Source organism: Gasterosteus aculeatus, chromosome 15 (genome assembly GCF_964276395.1).
Source record: "Gasterosteus aculeatus chromosome 15, fGasAcu3.hap1.1, whole genome shotgun sequence".
Lineage (NCBI taxonomy): Eukaryota > Metazoa > Chordata > Actinopteri > Perciformes > Gasterosteidae > Gasterosteus > Gasterosteus aculeatus.
The window spans coordinates 2,097,283-2,110,286 of NC_135703.1; the positions used below are offsets into that span (position 1 = coordinate 2,097,283).

The window sequence follows — 13,004 nt, forward strand, 5'->3', positions numbered from 1 at the left end:
GTGAGTGGACATATGCAGTTTCACCATTCCGACCATCGTTAGGGCTTTTATAAAAAGTCAGTGCTATGAAGAATTTACACTGAAACTGGCTGTATCTGCATATTCAATACATGTATGTCACGCTGTGTTTTCGCACAGAAACTGTTTAATATTAAGCAATAATGTCATTAACCTCATTATATAAAGACCTTTTAATGTAGAACATATTGACATGATCCTCAGTTAGTGGAGGGCGAATTAACTCAAAACATGACTTCATCTTTCACGTCAACGAAATAAAAGACGATGTTTCCGTAAGATAAGCTAAGTAAGATAAAGATAAGATAAACGAGCAGCATGTGGAGGGGCGGGGCCTCTGCTCTTTGTTATCAAAATAAAAGTTTAAAGTCTGCGCGCTTGGCCCCTCCCCTTTCCCCCCGGTTGCGCAATTCCGCCGCCGTGACCTCACTTCCGGATGTCAATATGCGGCTCGGTGCGGCGCTGGGAAACGGAACCACTGGGAAGATGTGAGCCAAGCACCCAGCGGAAGACCACCTCAACGAAGAAGACACTCTACCGTATCCGCCGGGGGGCGGAGGGGGGGAGAGAGGAGGAGGAGGAGGAGGAGGAGCAGCAGAGAACCCGCACCTAACGTCCGACACACGTGAACCCCCCCCCCCCCCCAACCCGAACACCGGCTGCTCGCGGAGCCGCCGTTCTCTCCCCCCCCCTCCCTCCCTCCCCCGAAGCAGCGGAGCGCCGTCGCCTCGAAGCAGCCATCTTTTCGAGCGGAGCCATGTACGGGACGACGCGGCGGGCCTGCTCCGGCCCCGTGCGGGCCGCCCGCGCCCGGCCGGTGCTGACGGCCGCGGCGCTGCTGTCGGTCGCCGGGCTGATCTCCGGCCTGCCCGCCGTCGCGGAGGCGAAGGAGTGCGACAAGCCCTGCGTGAACGGGCGCTGCAACGCCGCCACCGGCGGCTGCGTGTGCGTCGCCGGCTGGGTCGGGGACCAGTGCCAGCACTGCGGAGGGCGGTTCAGGTACCGGGAGACGCACCGGCGGGTTTTCCTCCCCTCGGGGGGGAGAGAGAGAGAGGGTGGGGGGGGTCCGCTACTACCAGCAGTCCTCCTGGCTCTGCTCGATGCGGGTGTAACGCGGGGCCGATAAGCACCAGGCTGCTTGTGAGGAGATTTAAGTGGCTTAACCAGGACAGGTGTCATCCAACCAAGCTGAGCGCCTGGTCCAAACCCAAAGGTGATCACGCTTAACAATGACATCAAAGGAGAATAAGAAGCCAGATTTTTGGTATAAAAGCTGCAGAAATAACCAAATCAATATGTTTTTGTCCACCTCCGCTGCAGCCCAGCCAGGTGTTTATTTCCAGAAAGTGTTTGTAAAGCGTTCCCCTGTGCAGGACTTCACCGGGCCTTTAGCCGCTGAGCCGGTCTGGTGGAAACGTCCAGGAGGTGCTGAGGAAAGGGACCACTTGATAAATCCGTGTCCTCTCCTGGTTCTCTTTGTGATGCTCCTGCCATGTGTTGCATCCTCGGGAAAAGGTCACGGGAACTATTTGCGCCTCAGCAGACGGCATCGGAACAGGTGAAACGGGGGTCCGAAGGGCCGCTGAGCCTGTTGCATTGATGCAGTCGATCCCTATCGCCCCCACGTGACACCCACTAGCGTCCCACTAGTACTCCGCACCGCAGCGCTTTGCACACGCCGGAAACCGCAAATGTTTCGGCCGTTGGATCTGTTCCCGCTTCTTCTTTTCTCAGACGATATGAAGCGCGCTGTGCGATGTGTGCAGAGCAGGCGGGATTTGGTTTGTACAAAGTAACGTGCAGCTGCACTGATTTGTCTCAGGCCATGTTAATATTTGTTATGGTTACATCATTTAAAAAAAACTGCTCTTGCTGGTTTTATCCATGTTGATTAGTAAAAAAAAAAAAAAAAGGTTTTGAGGATGTATTAATCTGGGCTTGTGGGTGCGTTGATTTGTGTAACATTAGACTGAATACCCTCATGATGGACAAAGGAAATAATCTAGGAGAATTTTTTTCTGACAAATTACTCAACTAGAATCGCTTTAAAAAAAACCCAAACAGAGATAATTGCCGGTGAAGCCCCCCGTGGCTCTATGAGTAACCATGATGCGTCTGCTGACAGACAAAGGCCCTGAAAGTAAACATTGCTGAAGTTGATCTTTGGGCTCGTTTGAGTTTGTCTCCTCCTCTGAAGCTCTGCCGGTGACCTCTGACCCCGGGCTTCGCTAACTCAACCCAGCCCAGCGCTGACGTTACACCACAACGTTTAGCGGCTCGTGTCCCCCCCTCCATCCCCCCGCATGGCCCCCCCTGGACACAGGTGACATCAGCTCGATGCGACAGCTAGCTCACCCCGTCAGGCTAATCGCCGGCTGAATGCAACAGTGAGCCCCAAAGGGCCGATGGAGGGGGGGGGGGGCGTGTTTAGCATACAGACAATGGCGCCATACAGGCCCGGCTGAATGCCGGTGAGAAAAAGCCCCGCGCGGCTCCGTCCCGGGCAGACGGGACCCGGCTGGAGCCGCGTTGTTGTCTTTTGTTTTCATGGTTTAAACGTCACCTTTTTGGCCTCATGTGAGGGTCTCTTGAAGTCGTGGTGCTGATGAGGACTCGGTAGGTGAAGGAAGTCCTCTGTGGAGCCGACTCCCCCTCTGTCACTTTGCGTGGAAGCCTATGGGGAAATGTTCCCCGTCTCCTTCGTCACAGCGCGACGTTCGTTTAGCAGATTTGGCTCCACTTGGAGTCAAATGAGTCGTGAAGCTGGAGTCACTACGTCACCCCTCCACCCTCCAAATATTGTCACTTCAGTTCACTGGGTTTAAAAAGACAGGATGGCGGGCGGCCAAATCGTCGGCTGCCCCCTTTTTTTCAAATAGAATTTTGGGCCTCATGAATCTGCCCCTGAGGCCGATGCCACCATCTTCTCGGGTTTATGGGAAATCTATCCGGAGAAAAGAGCCGCTGTTTTCTTTTTAATCTGAATCAGAGTTGACTTTTGTCGGTCACGTCTGGCGGGGATTCCCAGGCGGCCACAAGTATCGCTCCTAATGTGGACCAATGAACCGCGAAACGGCCACAAAGGTCTTCATCATGCTCACTGGCTCAAAGAGTCCAACAATCAGGCTTTTGATGACCGTTTTTTGTCTCTGAGGACGATGCCGACCATGTAAACTCGGTGCTGCGGCGTCCGTATCAAGTAAGATGCGCTCGCTTTACTTTGGTACTTTACTCTAGTTTTAGTGTCCTGATTTCAAAATGTTATTTATTTAGAATATTTGGGGGGGAAATTGTCTTCCTTGTTTAGGACATCTTGTCATTTGAATCTGAACTCTTTGTCAACCTTAAAACATTTTACACTCCTCATAAAGTCAAACCACCAAAATTCTGCAGCATTTGATTCTATTTGAGTTTCCCGACTCGACGTCAGAGTTTAGTACCAAGCTGTTAGTGGTCGACCGTCGCAAAGCAGTTCTGCTCGTCATAAACGCTCATAACTCCTTTTATTTGATAACACGTCAACAATCGAGCGCTCGGCGCTTCCCGTTGGTGTCCTCATTCCTCCGGGGGGGTCCGCACACGTCACGGCCCACCTTTTCCAGAGGAACGGCCTTCCTCTGAGACCCAGTGGGCCGCTGCGATGATCCCGGGGAACAAACAGCGGTAAACTCGAGGGGGGGGGGGGGGGTCTGACCTCTGGGGTCGGTGAGACACGGAGTCACACGCCGGCCCGTTAAAGGCCGTCGTTCCGCTCGCACCCTCTGCAGCCTGGTTTATTCACCAAGACGATATCAGCGTACTTGTTGCCTGGATACAAACGAAATTAGAAAAAAAATAGTGTCTTATGCAACATGCGCACACACACACACGCACAGACACGCACACACACACACACACACACCGGGGAATCTGCACTGATACGCGTTGAAGTTGTGAAATAACAACGCAAACATGAATCATGACGAAGGCTGTTGTTAACAGGCGGACATCGGCATCTCGGGTTAGTTAGTTAGTTAGTTAGCAGTAGTAGATATATTTGTCTGGCCTGTATTTACTTCATCACAGATCAATTGTTTGGGTCACTTGTGGTAAATCGAGGCGAACCAGCTGGATCTCACCTGCAGCCGTTTGGCTTCCTCGTCTTTGCTCCGTGAACGCGACAGAAACAACCTGCTGACAGCTGGTCCCCTCTTGGTGCTGTTGCTGTAGATTCGGGGGGGGGAGGGTTCGGCGGTCGCACACCCGATCGACCGCCGGAGCCCTGAATCCATCTTTTCCTTTCAGGTTGACGGGGCCCTCTGGTCAGCTGACCGACGGAGCGGGGCACTACAAGTTCAAAACCAAGTGCACCTGGCTGATCGAGGGACGGTAAGTAACATGCTGTTGTTCAAAGACTAAGCTGTCCCACTCCCACTGACGTCCTCAATCAGCTGACACAACCGGCGCTCGAGCACGTCAGCGGTCTAAGCGAAGACCAGGAGAGAACCTGCGACCCGGGATGTTCGTGACCCGAGGAGAGGAGGTTCAGCGAATGGTCGGCGGAGGTGGTGGAGCCTCTTTGCTGCCCGCTCTCATTGATTTCATCCATTAACAACAATTAAGGTTCTGACGGAGCTTCACTCTCGGCAACTTGAAGAGGGGAAAGTGTGTCGTAGACGCACTAAATGGGCGTCTTGGTTTGAGTTATTTTATTTTAGGCTGTTAAACACATTTAGAGCAAGAGAGCGCTCTTCACTCCCCAAAGCAGGAAACGGCCAGCAGACCAGCGCTGGTGGTGAATGCGTCATGTCATCTGTTAATAATCCTCCTGCTGGGTTTTAGAATCTCATTTATTCTGCTGGTAACGTAACGAGGTCCCTGGAGGCCGGCGAGACGCTGACACTCGTCATATTGTTGTTTTGTCACAACGGCACAACATCAATAAACGTGTGTGTTTTCTCTCTCCAGGCCGAACACCGTCCTCAGACTTCGCTTCAACCACTTTGCCACAGAATGCAGCTGGGACCACCTGTACGTGTACGACGGAGACTCCATCTACGCCCCGCTGCTCGCCGCCTTCAGGTGCGCACTCGCGTCTCTCCGGGTGGAGGAGAAAAGCACCATCGGAAGCGCCACGTGTTGGCACCGAGGACCTCCACGTGCGCTTCGCTTCATGAACGGTGGTCACCGGATGTGCTAAATTGACCTTCTCGTGGTTGCAGCGGTCTGATCGTTCCCGAGCGTTACGGGAACGAGACGGTGCCCGAGGTGGTTTCCCAGTCCGGCTACGCCCTGCTGCACTTCTTCAGCGACGCCGCCTACAACCTGACCGGCTTCAACATTTCCTACAGGTGAGCGAGGCACAACGCCGTGTTTCATCAGGAAACGTCCCGGAAGGACGGTTGAGTTTCAAAGGAAAAAAGGGCGTCACTTTCTCCCACCCGGCCTTTGGTGTCCCGGGAGGTGGAGGAGCCCCGAGACACCAAAACCACGAAGCCGCTGGACTCTCATGCAGACGTTTGTACTTCTCGCTCTCTCCAGTAGGTCTAAAAGGATTAAAAAAAAACTGATGTTCTTAAATACGAACAGACCCGCAGGGTTTGCACGGTGACACGTCGCGTCCGCCGTGTGCCAACGATGAGAGACGAGGAGACAAGGAGGGCAGGAAGGAGACAAGGAGACGAGACGAGAGCATAGTCAGTGCCGCGTTGCACTTCACCATCTGCTCCTCTGTGCCCCGCAGTGACCCTGGCGTCTGCCAGCGAGCTCCGCCTCCAGCTCGCTCGCTGCTTGGCCATACGTGTTTATTTTTTAATTTTTTATGGCTACACGTCTACACACACACACACATTAGAGGCTTTCTTCCGAGCTAAGCAGCCCTCAATGAGACGGGCGTTACTTCAGTCTGTTGGTTGCTCCATAGACCCTCGTGGATTCACAGCGTCGCTGTAAAGGTGAATAAATCAGGCCGCGTCTCTTCACGCCTGTTAGACAGAGGTTTGCTTTTTATTTATTCATTCGTTTTTACCTGAGAGCCACTGTGGTTGACACACATCCCTGATGTTTTATTCAGTCTGTATTTCACAACTCCTTGTTTCTCACTCGCCCGTATTTTCTCCCCCCCCCCCCCCCCACAGGGTGAACGCATGTCCCAACAACTGCTCGGGCCGTGGCGAGTGCCGCGTGGGCAACGCCACCGGCTCGGTGCGCTGCGCCTGCGACGACAAGTGGAAGGGCGAAGCCTGCGACGTCCCGTACTGCGCGGCCGACTGCGGCTACCCGCAGCGAGGCCGCTGCCAGGGCAAGACCTGCGTCTGCAAGGACGGGTGGCAAGGTGGGTGTGTGGGGGAGGGGGGGGGGGGGGGGAGGTCAGGGTAACTCTATTTGTTACCAGCTCCAAAAACTTTGTAAGATTAGATGCCGCAGTACGCAAACACGGGCTGTTGGTTCTGTGAGTGGTGCAGGAGGGCCGAGCTAATGTGTAACTGAGGCCTCTTTAGGGCCCGGGGTGGGGAGGGGGGGGTAATTAGGGTAAGAAGCAGGTTTTAACGATGAGCTGGATCAGCTTCTGCTGACGGCGATGCGTCGGGCGGTAAGTGAGAGAGCGCGTTCATGCTGACCGTCGTGCTTCGTCGTGGTGACGTCAGTTTTACACAAAGCACCAGAACTGAAGTGTTTTGTTTGTTTGTTTTTTATCTAAAAAAAATGAAAGAAACGAGAAATCATTTCACCTCGCCTGTTTTTAAGCTGTTTTAAATTGTTAAACATGAGATGAGGAAGCCTCCGCTTCTGTAATCCAACGGGCCTCAGATGAACTTTTAGAAGTGGTTTTCTGCACCAAGCAGGTCGAAGCAGCTCTGTGTTCTTCCTGGTTTGAGCTCGTTGCTCTCAGGAAGGAAAGCGTCTCTTAAGTCAGTCACGCCTCCGACAGAAACGCTCATAAGGGAAGTCACGGTTACACTAATGAGGAACTACTTTCCTGAAACTTTTGCTGAATTACCCCACAGCTTCTTTATTACTCAGTAATCGAGGTTTTTAAAAGCCTTCTGAAGCTGTTCCCCTCTTTCTTCCATCAGGAGGAAGCAATAATTGATTGTGTGTATTTTTTCATCACATAAGAGACGTAAGAAGCAATGCCCGAGATTCTAAACCCTCTTCTTGTCAGCAGGACATTAAAGTTTGAAGTTTGACCCTCATAAAACTCAAAAAACGTTCTTCCTTTTATGCTGATTCTCTTTGTTTAATCAGATTAAAGACTGTGTTGTTCCCTAAAAGGCCGAAGCTTTTATCGTGTTAATCAAACATAAGTGCAACCCCCCCCCCCCACCCCCCCCAGGTCCGGACTGCCTCGTCTCCGTGCCGGCCAACTCGTCCTTCTGGAGCCGGGAGGAGCACACCGACGCCGGGCTGGCCAGAGCTTCCCACAAGGCCGTGGTGGACCAGGGCCTCATGTGGGTCATCGGGGGCTACGTCTTCAACTCCTCCGATTATCACATGGTCAAAGCGTGAGTGCGTGAGAACCCGTCTCCCGCCGCACTCTTGAGATCCAGCGGCGGCGGGGGGGGGGGGGGGCTTGTCCCGTGATCAATTCAGTGGTTTATCTACGGCTCCTGATTTATCCACATTCCACTAACACAAGTGTCGTTTTGTCCAAGTGCTTGGAGACAGTTGGACCAAATGTGTTTTGCCAGCATACAAAGGGGACGATTTGTCCCCCCCCCCGTCTCCCGGTGTGGCCTCTGTGCACGGAGCGCTGAATCATAGCTGCACAGACCGAAGGACGTGATTAAAACCGTCAAATTACAGGATGAGCCGATGTGCTTCACCCTCAACTCCACCCAGCACGACCCCCCTCCAGCCGCCTGCCTTTGGCTCATGTTTAGTTTATTTCCCTTCCATAGATCACACGGGAGCATTCGGCCAGACGGGCACAGCTTCTGTTTGTCACCTGCACGTCTTGGTTAGAGCTGCTGGAGAGCTGAGACTATTCGACCATCCGTCGTCACCTTCAGGGGACCAAAGCAACGTTGGCTGAATAGTTCCTGAAGCCGCTCCGTCGTCTCACCTTCCTCTTTTTCTTTTTCTAGGTACAACATCAGCAGCAAGAGCTGGCTGACCCTTGACCCCTCCGTCCACACCGTCACCCCGCGGTACGGCCACTCACTGGCTCTCCACGAGGTACGTGGCGCCAACACACGGTACATTTCCGGTGCTCAGCGACTCGCTGGAGGATCTGCACTGGTGGATGGTGACTGGATCCCACTGGACAGCAATGATAAAAGACGGGAGGTCATCTGGGAGCTTCAGCAGTAATACATAAAAAAAAATACATTTCCGTTATATTGAAGCTGAAATATCAGTCAATATTAGATAACATAAAACTTTTATCAGACTGCATGTTCTATACTCCCTTATATAACTACTGCGTCTCCATCCTGAAACCACTAACGGAAAACCAACAATCCTTTTCACGATCAAATAAAAGCATTAAGATTCGGCTGACTTGAAACGGAAGAAAGGAATTAGCTGCTTGTGCCGACCCCTCGGTTCCCATCTCCCATTTCCCATCTCCCTGTTGAATACTACACACGTGAAGAGCTGGAGGACACGATGTGTGACCTCCAGCTCTGCCACCGGGGAAGGTCCTTCTCATCTGGGGCTTTTATTCAAATCTCAAGGACGTACTGAAGGTCGTCGTTGCAGATTCTGGGAGGTTTGCTGATGTTCCCTCAGTGGATCTGAGGCTCCGGTTTGATCACCAGGAGGCACAAAGTGTCTCCAGCTGTGGGCTGATGTTTGGAACATTTCTACCTTTATAATCCTCGTCCAGGGTAAAATCTACATGTACGGAGGGAAGATGGACTCCACGGGAAACGTGTCCAGCCAGCTGTGGGTTTTCCACATCCAGAACCAGACCTGGGTGCTCCTGAGCCCCCGGGCCAAGGAGCAGTACGCCGTGGTGGGACACTCGGCCCACGTCGTGCCCCCCCTCCGGGACGGCGACGGCCCCGTCATGCTGGTGGTGTTCGGACACTGTCCCCTGTACGGCTACGTCAGCCAGGTGCAGGAGTACGACATCGGTAGGTCGGCGCGGAGCCCTTTTCTGTGTTTCGGTGTCTGCTGCCCCCAGTAAACGACCCCTTTCCCTGGACCTCCAGCCACGAACACGTGGAGCGTGGTGCCCACGGACGGGGCCCTGGTTCAGGGCGGCTACGGCCACAGCAGCGTCTTCGACCCCGGCACCAGAGGCATCTACGTCAACGGGGGCTACAAGGCCTTCAACGCCAACAAGTACGGCCTCGCCGGGGACCTGTACAAGTTCCACGTGGACCGGAGGAAGTGGTGAGGGGCCGTGTGTCCGTCCGACGTCTAACCCTTATTGTGTGTGCGAACAACGAGGAGGACAAACCACTTGCTGTGATCGCGCCTGCAGGACGATCCTGAGAGACAGCGGCTTCTTCCGGTACCTCCACACGGCGGTGATGGTGAGCGGCGCCATGCTGGTGTTCGGAGGGAACACCCACAACGACACGTCGGCCAGCAACGGCGCCAAGTGCTTCTCCTCCGACTTCCTGGCCTACAGTCTGGGTCAGTAGGTTCAAATCCAGACGTTGTGCCCAAAGGGTTCTCTAATGTCAGTCCTCCGATACAGCCGGTTTCCTGCTGGTTAAATGAATTCATTCTCTTTATCAAACAACCACGTTTTGGATTAATTAAAAACTTGACACGTGTACGTTTAATCCTCTCATCACGAAAGTTAGTTAGATTCAAGCAACGTAATTGTGTGCCATGATATCTCCAAATAGGATTAAATATGAATCTGTTGAAAGACAATATATTTATTTTTATGTTCGTTAAGCTCTGTGAGTGAAAATTAATAAAAGATAAAAGTGAACCGCTTATTCCCTTAAATGTGATCACGGCTAGTCACTTAAACCCCCCCCAAAAAAACGTATTACCGAGTAGCTTAAAAACCAAATGCCACTGTGAGCAAGTTCCAGCACATGATTTCATTAGTCCCTCTATCTGCGTTTCATTCACATTAGCGGCTCAAAGCAAAGACTCCAGGGGGAAGAAATTAGCAGATTAGATTTCGTGAGAGCAAATACATCTTCTGGTTAAATAAGATCATCGGAAGCTGGCGGCTGGCGGCTGTAGTGCCTGTTTCTCTATTTATTTTTGCATTCTAATTACCGCCCTGATAGAAGTTGGCGGGGCTCCGTCAGAAACCGCGCTGACGTCCTCGTTTTGTTTGGCCCGCCTGCCATTTATTGCCGTAGATTGAGTGCCGCGGCGGTAAGCTGCTCATTAACGGGAGGCTCCGGCCCGTCTGGACGGGAGGGGGGGGGGGGGGGGGGACTCCCTGCGGGCTGCGGGTCCTCAGGACGTTCTGCTATTTCTGTCTCATTACGATGGTGATTGACAGGCGGAAATATTGCAATACCCCCCCCTCTGCAACTGGCTGGTTGGGGCCGAGTCGTCCTCAGGGTTTGGGCTCCGTGGTGCCGGGGTGACGAGAGCACATCGATCTGACTCCCCCCCCCTTTCTGCATTCACCACATGTCCTCCCTTGATTGGCATAGTGAGACTAAACTCATCTCACGCCGCGGGAAACAAATTTGCGCTTGTGATTTCCCCGGAGACTTCACATTTGAGATGAAACTTAAGGAATTAGAAACTATTAAAAAGTCTTGTCTCCCTCCCCCGTCTGTCCTCGCCGCTCCTCCTCTGCAGGATTCTTTAATTGGACACAACAAAACAAAAAAGACCAGTAGACTATTTTCCTCACCTGCACCGGCCGGCTCTAATTCTCTGGTAATTACAGAGAGATGGGCTGGCGTCCAGGACTAATCACCCCCCCCCCCCCCCTACAAGCGAACTCCGTTATAGCTTAAGGGGCGTTTGCTGTCCTGACATTGGGAGACGGTGTCATAATAAATCCTCCCCTTCGCTCCCCCTGTAGTACCGGCGCTGCCACCAGATGGCGCTGTGCGCCCGCGCGTGAGCGCCGGTCTCCCCCCCCCCCCCCCCCCCCCCCCCTCCGGGGCGATGACTTGCACTGCGTTGTTCTGATGGTCCTCTAACTCTTTCACTCCAATAGTGAAAAGTTGGACGGTGGAAACAGGAACCACTGCGTTCAACGGGGTTCGATTTAAATCTGACTCCCGTATGCACATCTGTCTCCTTTCAAATCCTTTCATCTCAGTGAGCTGAGTTCTAAATCACAACCGACCAAAGATTTCCATCAATGACCTAATCAATGTTCATGGGGGATTCTTATTTATCACAAATGTGTGTGTAATATATACATATAATATAATACATATATATATAAATCAATAAATACTGACGGTCCGGAATAAGTCTGCAAGCTTCAAATATTTATATGATATAAGCCCACAAGTTTAACTGGGACATTTTTCCAACAGACAGATCATATGTGCTGCTGACTAACCAACTGTTAGCATACTAAAGTCGTGATTGTAGAGAGAACCACAACCAGACAACATCCTTTTAGTCCTTTACTAAGCTTCAGCTGATTACGACCACTCAAACCCACCGTGAGGGACCTGAGGGCCCTAAAATACGCCACTCCAAAAAGTGGTAAAGAACAACGAGGAGACACAAAATAACTTCAAAGAGACACAGAGCATCTATAAAGGTGTTTCCACAAAATGATAAAGTGACACAAAGTAACTGCAGAGAGATACACAATGAATATAAAGTAACTGCAGAGAGACACAAAATGAATATGAAGTGACACTAAGTAGCTGCAGAGCGACGACCACTCAGCGCAGTTGTGCAGGCTGATGTTCTGACCGCTCTTGTTGTGGTTGCAGCGTGCGACGAGTGGACGACGCTGCCTCGGCCGGACCTCCACCACGACCTCAACCGCTTCGGACACTCGGCCGTCGTCAGTGACAGGTGATCGTGTTCACGGAAGGAATGAGGCCGAAAACAAAGACATTGTAAATACGCGTGATCCGCGCATGACGTCTGACGTCGCACCCGGCGATGACTCATCGCGGCGTTTTGTCTGACATTCTTCATCCCGTTAACAAATACTAACAGCGATCCTCACTGATGGCTCCTCCTCTTCCTCTGGACGTTGTTCCAGTGATTTGATGCAGATTCCTTCACCGGCTTTGTTTCACATACAAAGTGATAGAATACGCAACCTGCAGAATTGGTCACAATTTAGAACTGTGAAAAGGTTCTTTTGGGTTGAATTTGGAAGGTTCTCTTATATAGTCAAACAGAACTTTACCCCCGTTTTAGACTTTAGTTTTTACTCTTATATGCCTTTAAAGCTCCCCGCGGTTTGGCCCCGCCGCCCCCGCCAATGATCTGAGCCCTCAGCGGGACACCCGGAGCAGCCTTTTGATGTGTGATCTGAGGGGGGGGGGGGGGGTGTACCACGATGACCCATCTACGCCTCCACCAGCACCGTCACACTGATCCATGCAGCCAAAACACACACACACACACACACACACACACACAGCAGGGGGGGGGGGGCTGCCAGCGCCGTCCGACAGGAAGATATCGCTGGTTGGGGATTTAGCAGCCTTGCTCGGCGGCTTGAAGCTCAGAGAAGAAGAATTCTTACCTCCTGAATGCCCCCCCCCTCCACCCGGCACCTCTTTGTAGCCCTCTAACGTCTCCCCTCTCTCCCCCCCCACCAGCGTGATGTACGTGTTCGGCGGCTTCAACAGCCTGCTGCTCGGCGACGTCCTGGCGTACACCTCGCCCAGCTGCGCCGCCTTCTCCGGCCCGGAGGCCTGCGGCCGGGCCTGGCCGGGGATCCACTGCGTCTGGAACGACACCCGGGGCAGCTGCCTGCCCTGGGAGGGGGACGCTGTCGGAGGGGGGGAGCAGCCGGCCTCCTGCAACACCCGATCGTGTAGGTGACGCGCAGCCTGAAACTACTCCGGGATCTTCTCCCATCCGCGGTCCCCCCCCGTTTTCCTTTTCTTCATTCCATCTGCTGAAGAGGTCGTCTGGAT

At 52.8% G+C, this 13,004-nt stretch overlaps 1 protein-coding gene across 7 annotated transcripts in view; it reads left to right on the top strand.

Annotated features, from left to right (window-relative positions):
* The first annotated feature begins 133 nt into the window (after nucleotides 1–133).
* The window catches only part of atrn (attractin), a 57,710-nt gene continuing 44,839 nt past the window's right edge, over nucleotides 134–13,004 (top strand). For all 7 annotated transcript variants that reach the window (XM_078089319.1, XM_078089320.1, XM_078089321.1 and 4 more), the window contains exons 1-12: nucleotides 134–1,017; nucleotides 4,303–4,386; nucleotides 4,966–5,079; nucleotides 5,220–5,348; nucleotides 6,135–6,331; nucleotides 7,334–7,502; nucleotides 8,085–8,175; nucleotides 8,828–9,077; nucleotides 9,156–9,339; nucleotides 9,431–9,585; nucleotides 11,838–11,922; nucleotides 12,684–12,901. In XM_078089319.1, the coding sequence (XP_077945445.1) occupies nucleotides 776–1,017; nucleotides 4,303–4,386; nucleotides 4,966–5,079; nucleotides 5,220–5,348; nucleotides 6,135–6,331; nucleotides 7,334–7,502; nucleotides 8,085–8,175; nucleotides 8,828–9,077; nucleotides 9,156–9,339; nucleotides 9,431–9,585; nucleotides 11,838–11,922; nucleotides 12,684–12,901 (1,918 nt within the window). In that variant the 5' untranslated portion in view covers nucleotides 134–775. The remainder of the gene's footprint in view (nucleotides 1,018–4,302; nucleotides 4,387–4,965; nucleotides 5,080–5,219; nucleotides 5,349–6,134; nucleotides 6,332–7,333; nucleotides 7,503–8,084; nucleotides 8,176–8,827; nucleotides 9,078–9,155; nucleotides 9,340–9,430; nucleotides 9,586–11,837; nucleotides 11,923–12,683; nucleotides 12,902–13,004) is intronic.